Here is a 16,163-nt window from a genome sequence, read left to right on the forward strand (position 1 = left end):
GTCCAACACCTGCTACCCACCTAAAGAGTTTTTGCCGTTTTTCCCCCTATTTCTTTGAAGGGCTCATAATTTTTTGTTGATAATTGGACATTTTAGATAATATATTGTAACAACTCTGGTTTCTGAATCTTCCCAGGCTTCTTGTTGTTGCTGTTACGTTTTTGTTAGCATTGTTCATTTGCTTATTTGTTTAGTGACTTGGCTGGACTAATTCTGTGAAGTGTATCTCCCCTGAAGTGTGCATTCTCTGATGTCTCTGATGTAGATATTCTTGCCTTTCTATTTTAAACCTTGCCCCACCCACCTGAATAGGTCTTTAACAATAGGAAGGTGGGGGAGATGGGCTCTTTACTGGCTGCCAAGCCTGCCTGGAATAGTTCTTCCACAACATGGACCTCAGGGCAATGGAGGCAGTTCATGGTTCATGTGCCACAGTCTCCCACCGTTCTTACTGAGTTTCAGATTTTATTAAATACATACATCTAAAGTTTTTGCATGCCCTTAGGTCAGTTTCCAGGGACTTTAAATGGCTGTGTTAGATAATTCTGGTGAGTTTAATTAATGTTTCTTTGAGGTAGAAGATTCATCAAGCTCTTCAAGTGACCATTCTGGAAGTTCCATCCCCTGGAAGTGGTCTGTAATTTGTAATTTTACTTATTTGCTTTAACTTACAATGTCAAGGAAATGATTGCAAAATACCAAATGCAGTTATTTACTAACAATAAAACTACTGAGCATAGTGTAAGTGTTATATAGTTTCTTTTGTGTCTAGCTTCTCAAACTGTGAGCTACTTTAGGACAGGACCCATGTCATATTTACTTCTGCTTCCATCATGCAGGACCATGGGTGAGACAAAAAAGTCTTTTCAGCTTGAAAACAAAACTATAAATACTCTATTTGTTTCTAAACAAAGGAGTCCATAATTACCAATGGCTTACCTAGTTGACTAATTACAAGACTGGTCCCCACATGGTCTTCATATCACACACATACACATGCAAACACACATTTACACACTCAACCTTTTCATAACTTTTTTCCCAGTACTTTTTCTCCTTTAAGAGTGCCCTGATGCAAAGTTGTTTTTTTTTTTTTAACATATTAGACCTTGAAGGCACAGTACCTATGTCCTATACTGTTTTTAGGAACCAATGAAAATGCTTGCGATCTGAAGTAAATTACATATTAGCTCAAAAATACAGAAAGCAAACTGAAAAACCAGAATGTGTTTAATTAAATATCTATAAAATGTAACATTAGGTCAACCTACCAACAGCAACTCAACACTTAAAAAGTTACATGTAAATTATATTTAAGGCGGCATATGAATACATTTTAAGATATTTGATATAGCAAGAAGTAGAACCTTCTCACAGGGCTTAAAAATCTTGTTTACCCAGGATGGAGCTTCCTCAGAAAGTTAAAAATGGAACCACCCTGGATCCAGCAATTGCACTATTAGGTATTTACCTAAAGGATACAAAATTACAAATTCAAAGAGACACATGCACCCCGATGTTTACAGCAGCCCTATGGACAATAGCCAAATTATGCAAAGAGCCTAAATGTCCATCAACTGGTGAATGGATAAAGGAGATATGATGTATATATACACACACGTACATACCGTGGAATGTTACTCATCCATAAAAAATGAAATCTTGCCATTTGCACCAATGTGGAAGGAGCTAGAAAGTATTATGCTAAGCAAAATAAGTCAGTCAGAGAAAGACAAATACCATATGATTTCATTCATATGTGGAATTTAAGAAACAAAGCAAATGAACAAAGGGAAAAGAGAGATAGGAAAACCAAGAAACAGACTCTCAACTACAGAGAACAAACTGATGGTCACCAGAGGGGGATAAATTTGAAAGGTGATGGGGATTAAGAAGGGTACTTGTGTTGAGCACAGGGTGTTGTATGGAAGTGTTGAATCACTAAATTGTACACCTGAAATTAATATTACACTGTATGTTAACTAACTAGAATTTAAATAAAAACTTAAAAAAAATCTTGTTTACATATCTACCCATATACAGAAAATGAGGGTTGTGAGGATTGGAACCCAGGTCTGGTACCAGCTTGTAGGTGACTCTCAAAATACCCCAAACACTTTCACAAAAGGGTTTCGTAGTGGATTTAACACTGTTTTTTCTACCCTGATTTGGGTAGAGAGACCATGAAACCTTACTGTGGAGACTGAGACCATCACATTTTATCAGCCACACTCATTCACTCATGCAGCACATGTTTGCCAAGTACCTGCACCAGGTCTGGGATTCTGCTGGCTTGGGGATACGGTGAAGAACAGAGTAGCCCAGGCCCTTTCTTCATGGTGCTTATACATGAGTTGGGGAGTAACATTTCTTTAGTCACATTTCTTTATTACTGCAGATTGTAATATGGCATCTGTTATTAAGTACAGCATTCTTTTGGGGTGAGTGGTGTGTGTATCTATCTTAATTTAGAAGTCAGAGAAGGCCTGATTACAAATTGATATTTAAGCTGAGGTATGAAGAAAGAATAGGGGTGAAGTCAAGGAAAAGTGAGGAATGACCAGCACAGAGACTCTGGGGAAGGAAAGAGACTCGTGCATTTACAGAAATAAAAGGCAGGCAGTGTGGCTGGAGCACTAAGAGCTTGAGAAGCGGGTTGGAAAAGAAGACTGGAAAACAGCAGGGTCACGCAGCACCTCAGGGGTCACACCCAGGGTCTTGAATCCTATTCCACTTGAGTTCTGAACACCCAGCATAGCAAAACCTTGTTTGATTTTTTTTTTTCAACGTTTATTTATTTTTGGGACAGAGAGAGACAGAGCATGAACGGGGGAGGGGCAGAGAGAGAGGGAGACACAGAATCGGAAACAGGCTCCAGGCTCCGAGCCATCAGCCCAGAGCCTGACGCGGGGCTCGAACTCCCGGACCGCGAGATCGTGACCTGGCTGAAGTCGGACGCTTAACCGACTGCGCCACCCAGGCGCCCCTTGTTTGATTTTTTAAAAGCTCTCCCTGAAAGTAGACAGACAAGGGCCTTGAGTGGACACAGGGAAGGCTAGGGGGACAGTGGAGGTTTCGTTATTGTGGGATGTCACTTAGACTAGCCAGGGATGTCACAGAGAAAGGAGAGGGAAACAGATGGATTCAGGAGATATTTTGGAGGTAAGAACCACAGGGCATTGATAAACACAAATCTTTCCTTTAGCTCCATTTTTTGATACTATGTCAGTAGCAGCTCAGGTAAAGTCAAACCTAACACAAATGCTCACTGCATTATGGTAAAACTTCAGTGTTTTGTGTTGCACTGTGATGTCTATTACTACTTATCATCTAGTTCTGAGAGTAAAAGTTCTTTTACCCAAAATGAAAAAGAAACAAATAATAGCACTTTACGTACCAAACAAACTCTCATGTTTCTTCAACAGTAGAGGCAGAGAAATTGTGGTATAGGGGAGTGGTTGTGGATTTTTAGAGCTGGACCACTTGGGTTTACATCCTGACACACCGCCTTTAACTAGCTCTGTAACTTTGACACAAATCACTTAACTTTCCAAACATTAGCTTAAAATGGCGATTCATCCCTACTTCACAAAACATCTTTGAAATAACTGAAATATAACACTTGCTTGTAATAGACGCTCAGCTATTACTAATAAATAATTTATTAGTTATCTCAACTTACAAATTGTTGTAAGTTTTTAACTTAACATCTATACTATTCAGGCTGTTTGCTAAAACTAGAAATATGTTTTCTTAGAATTGGAAGAACTTAACTCAATTCCTTCCCTCAATTTACAGATGGAGAAATCATAGTCTAGAGAGGTAAGAGCCTTGCTCAGGAACGCAGAGCTTACTGGAGGCAGAATAGAACTAGAATTATTTTCTGCAAACACCCAGCATTTTTGTAATATACCACCCTGCCTGGTGTGTTTCCTCTCTAATGTCGACTGGAAAGATCTTATAAGATATCCATATATCTATTTTATCTCTGCTTTAAGCATAAGGAGTGTGATGGCTAATCGTGGTCTTGTGTTCTCTTTGTTAGTTACATGCTATGGGAAAACTTCCTGGAACCCGAATGGCAGAGTTAAAAGCGAAGTACACCTTGCTACATGATACCGTGATAAGGTATGCTATTTGCAGACGTGGAGACATCTTTTATCATATTTATATTTCTTTTTTTGTGATGGGATCTATTTTGTTTTTTATTCTCCCAAAAGCAAGCCTTGAGGCAAAAATTTGAGTTCAAGTAGTTTGAGAAGTGATACCGGAAATTATCGTGGGAGAATGGGGAAGTGAGATGGGGAAGAGAGGAATCCAGCCAGGGTGTGTTAATGTGCAGGTTAACACTGTGGCCAACTGGTGCTCAGTCTCACTGAGGACCCTCTGAGTGTGTAGAACACACCTCGGAACTCTCCCACCGAAGGGTAAGGAAACTGGGATATTTGTCCACTAATTTCCATCCATCGTTGATCAAAGATTACTCCTAGGGAGAGGAGCCCCCCGCACTTCTAGCATGCCTTTTGAGAAGCCAAGTAAGTTGCTATGGCTAGACAAAGCTCTCAGGCAGAGGCACACAGGTCTGTCGGGATGTACGGTAACTGTCCACCAAAGCTACAGGTGACCCCAGAGTGGGCCAAGGGGATTTGGTGGGGCACTGACATTATCTACTACAGGACACTCCTACAGCATTCCATGCTCCCCACCTCCCTTCATGCACTAGCACAACCCCAGGCTACATCTGCTGAGGCTTCAGTTTTCTCACCTCTTCCTTCTACCCTAGGCTACTCTCCTAATCTTAGTCACAATCAACAGCATGTAAGAATATGCTTCCACAGGACAATTCCACAAAGTTTCCTAAGCACCTGCTATCAGCCAGTGGGAATCAAGAGGGAAGGAGAGTGAAGAAAGAAGGGAAATCCTGTTCTGCTGCTACTCCTTACTACTCCCCAGCCTCGTTCTTCCTTTTCTCCATAACCTCCTGCCTCATAACCTGGCATAGGGTCTTCATCAAAAGCCAAGGAGAGGCAGCAATGGATAGAAACTCCCTCCTGTCATTCCCCATCCATCCTGTCCCCCAATCTGCAAACATTAGCTCTACTTCTTTTCCTGCCCAAAGTCATTTGACTACTTTCAGGAAGGGAGCATGAGGGAAAAGTGAAGCAGCAGGAGAAGAGCAGAGCTCCATCTCTATGCACCCTTCACTTTCACTCCATCCAGGTTCCTAACAACCCCCCAGCTCTGGCTTCTCCTCTTCCTCCTCCTCCTCCTCCTCCTCCTCCTCCTCCTCTGTGCCAGCCTCAAGCTAACTCTTCACCCTTATCCCATCATTTCCCACAATTGGCCCCAACTGGCAGCGTAGACACATAATTCTCAAGATACACGAACTTGGAGGATTTAGATGGAAAGTCTGGGTAATCTTTTTCAACATACTTCACACTGCTTAAGTGGGGGGGGGGGGTGGAAATCCATGCAGTTCTCAGAACATCCCTTCAAGACTCTTTGCCAATACGAGTCCTACAGCAACACTTCTCACCCTCCAGATAGCTCTAGTCTAGAGCCCAGCCCAGAGAGCCTTGTGGGGTGCTGATTCAGCTTCCTCCTTGCCCGGGCCCCAGCGACAGACGGCCATGTAGGACCAAGACTATGGCCTTGGTTATTTCTTCCTAGTTCCAGGTTGTGTTGCAAAACCATTACTTCCCTTCTGCTACCCACATTTTACCTCCTCTTGACCCTTTAGTTCCCTCTCTTGTGATTACAAACACCCACCACCCTCTCCCACTCTTCCCGCCTGGGGGGCGAGAAAAGCACGAAGACGCCAACTCTCCACTCTTGCTGCTGGGGCTGTGACAGGGCATATAGAGCCTGGAAATGCTGAACTGAAGCTGAATGAATTTTGCATAGGAACCACGTTATAAAAGTTGTTCAGTTCTCTTATGCTGGCACATAGTCTAAGTCCATGTAGGCGAATTACCATTTGTGTTCTGGCTGGAACCCTAACCACCTTGTCCACTTTCTTTCTGGGGGAAATCAGGCACCGTGGCACAAGCCAACAATCATTCACAATTCCACAGTTGAAGATCAGGCCACTTTGGATTTACCAAGTATATTAACATGCAAGGAAACCAAATTGTAAGAAAAAACTCCAACTTCTGTTAACAAAAATCATATGTGTTACCACCATAGCTGTGTTGGTATTTGGTACCTAACATAGTGCCTGGGGCATAGTATGTCCCAGTAAATGTCTCACTGGATGTTATTGAGCAAATGACATATTAACACTAGGGGAAATGGGTGGAGCAGACAACTTCAGTTGAGACAGCCTTTGTCAAGTCATTGGGCATCTCTGCAAATGAGGAGAAACCTGAAGATTTCTCCCGGCAAGGGTCCTTGCTGGGGTGTGCACCAAAGAGGTGTGCTGACTTTAAAACCAGAAATGGCACCAGCCCTGTCTTGCTTCCAAACAGGAGAGGTAGCTAATGTGAGGCAGCTGGGTTTTTGGGAAACATGAATCAAGTCTGCTGGTAAGGCTACAGCTGGGGCCAGCTTGCAGCACAGATGAATGAGTTTTAGAAGCTTTCACCAAGTCCAGTTTCTGTGTCCATTCAAATCTGCTTCTTGCCAGATATTTAACCTTTTTTCCTATATAGCAACAAGACCTAGATAGGGGATCCCCCTCAACTGTGACATTTAAATCTGGCTCTAGCCAGACATTGAAGATAGGATCAGAAACCTGTAAGGGAGTTTATGCCCATAATTTTTTAGGAAAATTTTTCTTCCCAGTTTCTTAGTAAAGTGTCATTAGAAAACTTTATTGTTTCTTAGTTCATTAAGGAGGAAGAAATTTCCCTACAGTCAGGTCAGGAGAATTCAAGAATTAGAGCCAGCATTGCTGAGGCAGTTAAAGGGAGGACCCACTCTCTTATTATCAACCCCACCCCCACCCCCTGCCAGTCCGGGAAGTCATGATTGTTCTTCAAAGCCCAATAAAAATACCATATTCCCATCCAACTCAGTGCTTTCTCTGTCTCTCCCACCATTTTGATCTACACAATAGTGGTAGTACTTGTCAGCTGGTACTCCAGCTTCCTATTCCATCTGTTCCCCTTCCTAGATTGTGAGTTCCATTCACCTCTAGTACCTACTGTAATACTTGGCACAAACTTAACACTGAATTGAATTGTACTGAGGAACGGAAGGAACCAGGAGCTGTGTGGACACGCTCCCTCCTCTCCTTGCTAGATCTCTACAGGAGATCCTATGGATGTTAAAAGTACACCTTTCTCATTATTCCAATCTCTGTTTCATGGCTCCCAGCACACAGGAGTCAGAGGTCCAGCTGCTCCAGGATGCCAAACGTTTCACCAAGCAAATACAACAGCAGCAATTTCACCTGCAGCAAGCTGATAATTTTCCTGAGGCATTCACCACTGAGGTCTCTAAAATGAGAGAACAACTTCTCAAGTATCAAAATGAATATAATGCAGTGAAGGAAAGAGAGTTCCATAATCAGTACAGATTAAATAGGTAAGTGCACAATTCTCTCAAGCACACTGAAGACACGCTTGAGGAAAGCTCTTTCCACATAAATAAAATGATAAAAATTAAACTAAATTAGGAAGGAACTTTAGGCACACTGAGTGTAAGATGGCAATGTTAAGATGATTACAAGCCTAGCTCTTTCCTTGATTGCCTAGAACAGGCCATCCCTGAACAAGAAGGTAACACAACTTATAGAAAAAGGCTCAAGTGACAGGGAGACGTGTTCATGGAGGAGATCTCTACTGTGTTTCCTTGTGTCCGGAAAGTCATAAGCTTTGGAAGTTGCAGCCAAAGAGTACACTACATGGAACAAAGACCTGGCACACACTCTCGCCCTCTCTGGCCCTGATGGTAGCCCAGTATCATTTCGGCAGGACCAGACCACATGGCTGCACGGCGGACGCCCCACATGTACTTTGCAGACAAACCTGTGTGAGCTGAGGGTTACATCTAGCTCACTATATTTTTCTAATACACGAACACAGACCACTTGTTCAACCTTGTTCTCCTGAACTATCCCTCAGGATCAAGAAAGACAGTACTATCCTTTTGGAAGACACATTTACTTATCCAGATCTAGAGTATGTCATTCAGTGAACTAACATAGAAAGGTACTGCTAGAAAGGCAAATAGTATTTCCAGAATCTCTAACATTCCTCCTGTGGAGGGAGTAGCAAGTCAGTGGAAGAGTTTGTTCAGCAAATCACACTATTTAGATTGAATTTCAAAATGAGTATAGTCCACGCTTTGTGCTGTGGTATGCTGGATGCTGTGCCTGGGCACTGAAGAGAAAGCCAAATAATCGCTCCTAGGATTTGTTACCTTTTAAGGTGGCAGAACTTTCCTCTGGCTAATTTTAAGAATCTCAGTAGATCTCCGACAGAGCGAATATAATTCATTGCTACCGAGAGTTAAGCAAATTATTTAAGTGACTTCCTGAGGACTCTGTAAGCCCTGGGTTTTGAAATCTTCTCTTTGGGTCCTATCTTTTCAACTGGGGGGCTGAAGAAGGCTAGCTTCATCAGGAGAATTACATTCAGGGCAAAAAAAAAAAATCTGAGTTCTCTTTTGTCTTTCAATCTAAACTTGTTTCAGGCTCACACTGAGATCTATAAAAAGAAAGGCTAGCTATTTCTGTGCTCTGTAAGCACTCTTTCAGTTGAGAAAATAATGAAATTAAAACAATTGGTGGTTGTTCATTAGTATTGAAAATAAGAATGCTTGACATTTCCATGAAAGGGTAAAGGGAACATAAGTCAGTTGATATTTAAATTGTTTAAAATTTCCAAGTATTCCTGCCAAGGAAAAAACCCAGCAACAACCAGAACTCTTGCCTTTTAGGTATAGACAGGCAAATTGTTCACTGAGTTGCCTGGGATAGGGAGGGAACCGTGCATAGTGACCTACAGTGAACAAGAATATTCAGGACTCACATTTGCAGAAATGTTTAGTGTGTATTGTTTTTGGATTTGCAATGCATAATACTTTGAGCTTGAGCAGACTTCCTCACATCTCAAGTTATTAACAAACTTATTTTCATAAAAGTAATGGTGATTCCCAAAGGAATACCAGGAAAGAATTATATAGGCTGCGTATTTCATTGGCTTTAACATATTTCATATCACACTGTATAGAAACAAATTCACTCAACACTCTCTCCCCAGGAAAAAAGTAGATATTTTCATCCCCACCTAAAAATAAAGAAACTAAGCCAGTGAGAGAAAACCATTCATTCAAATACACAGATGATATTTTTCAGATCAGTACAACAAACTCATTTTATTCAGGGTCTAAATAATAGAAGCTCTAATAAGTAACACCCCTCCACCCCAATATCTTTAGGAACTTCTGAATCACTGGCAGCTATGAAGAATAATTTATTGTTCAAATGCTCTAGAGAATAAAATTTTACTCTATAATTTGGTTGACTTTTCTTATGCTGTCACATAATATAAACTCTATTTAATAACTGCTAATGGTAAGTTACAATTAAATCTATTACCATAGTTTCAGTTATGAGATTAATACTCATTGACCTCTTGAATATGCAGTTTAGGAAAGAATTTGCAACCCCTGGAGCACCTGGGTGGCTCGGTTGGTTGAGCATCCGACTTCAGTTCAGGTCATGATCTCACAATTCGTGGGTTTGAGCCCCATGTCGGGCTCTGTGCTGACAGGATGGAGCCTGGAGCCTGCTTCTGATTCTGTGTCTCCCTCTCTCTCTGCCCCTCCCCCACTTGTGTTCTCTCAAAAATAAGTAAATATTTTTTTTAAAAAAGGATATGTAACCTTAAGTAAGCTCAATTAATATTATAAATAATGAAGTTTTTAAATACTATTGAGAACTCAAAAATTTTTTTAAATATATATTTATTTATTTTGAGAGAGAGAGAGTGTGTACACATGTGGGGGAGGGGCAGAGAGACTGGGATTGAGAATCCCAAACAGGCTCCAGGCTGCCTGCAATGCAATGCTGAGCCAGGCTCAGGGTTCAATCCCACCAACTGTGAGATCATGAACTTGAGAGTCAGACTGACGCTTAACTGACTGAGCCACCCAGGCACCCTGAGAACTTATGTTGAAACAAAGTAGAAGTTATTATCTTTCTAAAAACAGCCTCTGAAAAGATTTTCCAATATCCTTGTCAACCATTTCCTTGCCTTCACTTTGTTACCTTTTGGGGCTTCCCTGCTTTCTAATAACTCCTCAGATTTGGACAGCAAGTAAATTGTGTCTCTGATACTAAATCTGATGCATTCTGACAAGTCTTGGCCAGGTGGGGAAACAAGGCCATGGCGAGTTATTGCTGTCTGTCACAGGTAGGGACATGGAGAGTGGGGGCACTCATGCTGTTCACGTGCAGGGCTATCCCAATGTGACCCTGGCCTTAGTGACTGCTCATTATTCCAAGCTGGTCCCTGCCATCCCTGTGGTGTAATCCGGGCTTGGTAGCCGTTTGCCATTCTTAGTCCAATAGTAAAAAACAGCAAAGTTGGAACCAAGAAACAAATAGATGCAGCAAGAAAGGAACAGAGGGATTATTTTAGCAAAGCATCTGGAATTCTGGAATGTTAGCTACGACACAGGGGCACACAGGTCATTAGGATTAGTAGTAAGGAAAAATTCACCGCTGGAATAGATTTCACTTCCTAAACACTTTTTAAATCTTTCCTGCTCTCCTTGTGGCAACCAAGAGCAGAATGAGCTTAGAACAGGTTTTGCAGGGTGTGGTCTTCATATCTAAAAGAGAAGGACCTGAGAAACTTGGTTGAAAGGCAGATCCAACCTTAAAACTAATGATTCCAAGCCTTCTCACCCAAGGCAGCATTTGCAGTTTTTACAAGATCCCAGCATACTTCTGAGAAATGTCAGAGTTTTAAGAACTGTTGGCTCCGAAAGTAGTTCTCAGCCCTGACTACAAGGTTAGAATCCACCCGAGTCTTCTGTCAGTGATCACCAGTCTGTGCTTAAACACCTTCTGACGGGAGCGCACAGCCTCCCACAGCAGCCCGTTCCAGCTTTGGACAGCCTGATTTTTAGATGTTTATGGTTTGTATTGGTTCAAAAATCTACCTCTTGCAACTTCCACTGATTCAGACTGGTTCTACTACTGATAGTGAAAGATATCTCTTGCACATGGCCACACACAGGGTTTCCTGCGTTGTCTCTTCACTCCCAAGTCCTTAAAATTAAAAACCTTTGAGGACATGGTTTCAGTTAGGACACTATTGCTGCAGAAAAGAAATAAATCCTGAGTAGCTCTGACACTGAAGCACCCCTTAGTCAGGAAAGCTGAAAATGTCAGACAGATTTAAAGTTGATGTCAGTTTAAAAGGTTAGAAGTTGATATATATCAAGAGGCACAAAAGTATTTTTTCTTTATCTCAGTAATGCCATGCAAAAAGGAGAATCCAGAGGAGGGGAAAAAAGACATTAATGCACAAGAATATTTATTACATGATTACTTTTAAGAGTAAAAAACTGAAAGCAATCTAAATTCTAAAAATAGTGGAATATTCAAATAATAATGTCTTCCACAGGCAGGCAGCTTGATACTGAAAAGCACCGTGGAGTCAGAGCTCAATTTCTAGGTTTGAATGTCAGTTTAGTTTTGATTGTGTGACTTTGGAAAAGGTGCTTAACTCCTCAGTTTTCTTCATTTGTACAATGAAGATAATACCTATGTAGTAAGTTCTGAAGTTTAGAAATGCATGTAAATTACCTGACATAAGTTCAGTAAAAAATAGACAATGTTTGGGATTGTTTTATTATGCTACACTCACCCACTAGGAAACCTTGAAACTAACTATTAAATTACTAATTACAAAGACTGTTTTGCAGTTGGGAAGCTACTTTAATTACATGTTAGGTAAAAATGGATTCAATCATATATACACATTTTATATAATTTAATTAAAATATACAAGGAAAATGAAAATGATCAACTGTGATGGGATGGGATTATGAATGATAGACTTCTTTATAAATAGAAAAATACGCATCTCTTAAAGGGAAAGTCAGTTTTTCTTAATAAAAAACACATGATAGAGACATAATTAGTTTAAAATGTCCTAAAGAATTAGCCATCTTATGTTTCTTTAAAAAATATATTATTTTATATTTACTTAAAGGAAAGACTGTGAGTCTTATCTTGTGGGAGAGCTTCAAGTCACCATTTTTCCAACTCAGGGACGCTAAGGTGGCCTTTACAATCAAAATATGACAGCACACTACCACCCCCTAGTGGCAGCCTGCGTGAGGTGTAGGATCAATAGGTTGGAAGTTAAATATTGTCAATGTGTATGCAAGCTCTAACAGCAAAGGCCTAAGTATTCAAAACTCTGAAAGTTCAACTTCAACTTGTGTCCCAGCTAACCTACATTAAATTCCATGTGGTACGTACTTATTACACTAACCTTAATTTACATTATTGCAAATAAAAATTCATAAAAATAAAAGCTGGTGTGCATGTTTTGCTCCAACTTCCCAGATCTACTGGCTCGTGAGATCTGCTTATTTAATGGAGCTTGTGGAAGTTATTGCAGTAATCCAGGCAGGCACTGGTTCATTGCCAGTAGTATAAAAAAAAAAAAAAAAGAAAAGAAAAGACCCAGAGCCTGCCTGGAAGGAGTCAGAGTCTAGTGGGGAAGGGCCTGTTACCAAGTAGCTATAATGCGATAATATAACTGTTCTAATGGGTTGGTATACGCAGTGTTGTGGGAGGACTGGGGAGGAAGCACCTAACCGGGAGTCACTGAAGCCATCGTAAAGAACGGACACCAGGTTCCCTGGCAAACAAACACAGGAAGTGCGTTCTAAGAGAAAATAGAAAGTTATTACTGCAGAAATAGCTTACTCTTTTGTACTTTGTCAAATTTGTTTTTTTTTTAACAGCTTAACAGAAGAAAAAAACCTCATAATAAAGGAATTTGAGAAGATACCTAAGCCAGGAGTAAGTCTTAGATGGTCTACGGTTTGTAAATACAACTGGATTCAAATATCCCTTTTGATAAATATTAATGTTTATCACAACAACCATACCCTGGGACATTTGAAAGATCCAAAAGTCTTAACTATGGACAATGCTGAAAGGAATAACTTCTGGAATAAACATAGTGATGCCTATTACAGGCTTAGCTATTTGGCATCTAATATAGGCTGTGTTTAGTTGGACAATATCTGCTTTGTTTTTAGAAATAAAAAGGGGGGGTGTCTGTGGTTAGCACTTAAAAACATTATTTTTGCATAGTTATTACCCTCAGAGCTTCTTGAACATCTCAAGCTTACTATAAGACATTTTTATAAAGGAGATGTACCACGTATCCATTCCTGCATAACAAACTGCCCCAAAACTTAGTGGCCTAAAACAGCCAACATTTCTTATTTTACACAGAGGTTTCCTGGTCTGAGCTGGTTCAGTTGGGGCTGGGTGGTCCAAGATGGCTTCATTCATCTGTCAGCCAGTTGGCAGGCTAGCTGGTCTAAGATCACATGTCACCAGTCACATAGTAGTGGAAGGGTTTCTGGCCTCAAAAAAAAAAAAAACAGACTCAAGTGATGGCAGACCCCCAAAGCATAAGACCTTTCAAGCCTCTGCTTTTGTAATCCGTCATTGGTCAAAGCAAGTCACATGGCTGAGTCTAGAATCAAGGGATAGAGAAACGGGCTCTACTTTTTTTTTTTTTTTTAATGTTTATTTATTTTTGAGAGAAAGACAGTAAGAGCCAGAGAGAGAGAGAGAAAGGAAGAATCCTAAACAGGCTCCGGGCCCTGAGCTGTCAGCACACAGCCTGAGCAGGGCTCCAACTCACTAACCATGAGATCATGACCTGAGCTGAAGTTGGATGCTTATATGACTGAGCCACCCAGGCTCCTCTAAGCTCTACTTCTTAATGAGAAGAATGACAAATATCTATAGGAACAGGAGGAATTGGGAGTCCATTTTTGTGAGATCACATTTTTTGTGATCTATCACACAAAGTAAAGAGAAATGTCACTACATTCTGCACTGTTACCCCCTTCTGAATGGTTATATTTCAGAAGCATGTTGTTGGTGTTTTCATTCCAAAGCAAAAAAACCTGTTTGTCATAGAGTAAAATACTACTTTTTTATACGTGTGTGTATATGTATGAGTATAGATACGTACATATACATATATAGCATATAAAATATACGTTATTATATAAGTACCTACCTATCATTTACACACAGATTTTATGGGAAAAAGAATTTTGGATTTTAGTTCCAGACCATAGGATCACCAATTTTACCCTCTCTCATCAGCATTGGAGGGTGGAGATATGTAGAAAACCCAGAGCAGGCTAAATGGATCCATTCGCTCAGTCATTAATAATGTGTAGATTTTCTGAGTACAAGGCTTCTCTCCCATAAGTCAAACACTCCCCAAATAATCAGGCAAGGGAACAAAGAGGCCTTTGGGGAGAATATGAATGGGTTAGAAAGAGGGGGATTAAGGAGCACAAAGGGTTGGGTTTTCCAAATATGAACTCCTCAGTCTTTAATTCTCATGTGGGATTCAGGTGAACCAGAAGCCCAATAGTCAAAGATGGTTTGCATCTGATGTCAAATCACAAAGCTACTAGAAAATGGGCTGGAAATTTTCACTCATGCTTTTTTGGTATGAAATAAAAATTAACTCAGAAAAAGGACACATTGAAAATATAGGACAGAGGGGCACCGGACTAACTCAGTTGGAAGAGCATGTGACTCTTTATCTGGGGGTTGTGAGTTTGAGTCCCATGTTGGGTGTAGAGATTAAAATAAAATCTTAAAAAAAATAAATAAAATAAAATACAGGATAGAAAGGAGCCACTAGTAAAAAAAAAAAAAAAAGAGTTTGAATCTAATGTAAAGTGTTTAATACATGAAGTACAACTGTCATGCCTTGATTGAAGATGTCAGAAGTCATTTTTGTATCTAACTTTGGAAGAAGTCATTTGTGAAACTCAAAACAAATATAATCAAAATGGTGAGTAAAATTATTTTTAATTTGATTTTTAGGTAGACAGATACTTGCTCAGGCTCTATATAACCTGATAATTTTCCTGACTTTTAAGGAAATGGAGAAGAAGATGAGAATATTGAGAGAAAGCACTGAAGAATTACGTAAGGAAACAATGCAGAAGAAATTAGAAATTAAAAATTTACGGGAAGATTTGGCATCTAAGCAAAAGCAATTACTGAAGGAGCAGAAGGAACTAGAAGAACTGTTGGAATATCAGGTCAACCTAAAGGTGTGTTACTTACATAAATATTTAAACATTGTTCCTCTGTGGACATAAAAATGCATGGTTATCAAGATTAACTACACAGGTTTGACAAAGAGGGGTAGCATCACACAAACTGAAATATTCAGCATTTTGACTGATCTAATCAAACTAAACCTGGGCCCTGGGAATTCCCCAAAAATTTTAAGAGTGTTTGACAGGATCTCTCCAACTTGGAGCCCTGGCCCAGGGAAAAGACCTCACTAAGAATTTTTTTCTACATTAGAATTGGATGTCACAAACACAGTGACTTCTTTGAAGGGCAACCAAATGTCCTAACCTCTTGCATATATTTGTATAACTTTACCCTTATCTGTGTGATTTCACTTTACTTTCTCCTCCCCATGAATGTGACTAAGACTTTGTTTATGCATTTATGTTTTAGGAAATAATTAAAATTCATTTTATTTTGAAAAATACATAACTCTCAAAACAATTTAAATAACCTAGAATTATTTTACCTTTTTAACAGTTTATTTATTTTTGAGAGAGAGAGCATGCGTGAGTGGGGGAGGGGCAGAAAGAGAGGGAAGAAGAGAGAATCCCAAGCAGGCTTGGCGCTGTCAGTGCAAAGCCCAATGTGGGGCTTGATCCCATGAATGGTGAGATCATGACCTGAGTCAAAATCAAGAGTGAGACACTTAACCTACTGAGACACCCAGACACCCCTAGAGTTGGTTTAGAAACAACATCTGAGACTCATTGGCTTAAATGACAATTATGATTCACTTTGACCACTTTTTCCTTGAGGGTCTTAGAGCAGTCAAACACGACGTGCCCAGCTGCTACCTGGAACATAGTACCTCAGCAGAGACAGATTTACAAGGAGCCTT

General features: G+C 40.2%; 1 protein-coding gene across 1 annotated transcript in view; it reads left to right on the forward strand.

The window, feature by feature from the left end:
- The window catches only part of CCDC146 (coiled-coil domain containing 146), a 116,916-nt gene that overhangs the window by 72,138 nt on the left and 28,615 nt on the right, over positions 1–16,163 (forward strand). The window contains exons 3-6 of the mRNA XM_047094770.1: positions 4,046–4,128; positions 7,318–7,527; positions 12,937–12,994; positions 15,121–15,297. Coding sequence (XP_046950726.1) covers positions 4,046–4,128; positions 7,318–7,527; positions 12,937–12,994; positions 15,121–15,297 — 528 coding nt within the window. The remainder of the gene's footprint in view (positions 1–4,045; positions 4,129–7,317; positions 7,528–12,936; positions 12,995–15,120; positions 15,298–16,163) is intronic.

This window comes from Lynx rufus, unplaced genomic scaffold, assembly GCF_022079265.1.
Source record: "Lynx rufus isolate CCGP_SWC_20201006 ecotype Redwood Valley unplaced genomic scaffold, mLynRuf1.p SCAF_4, whole genome shotgun sequence".
Taxonomy (NCBI): Eukaryota; Metazoa; Chordata; class Mammalia; order Carnivora; family Felidae; genus Lynx; species Lynx rufus.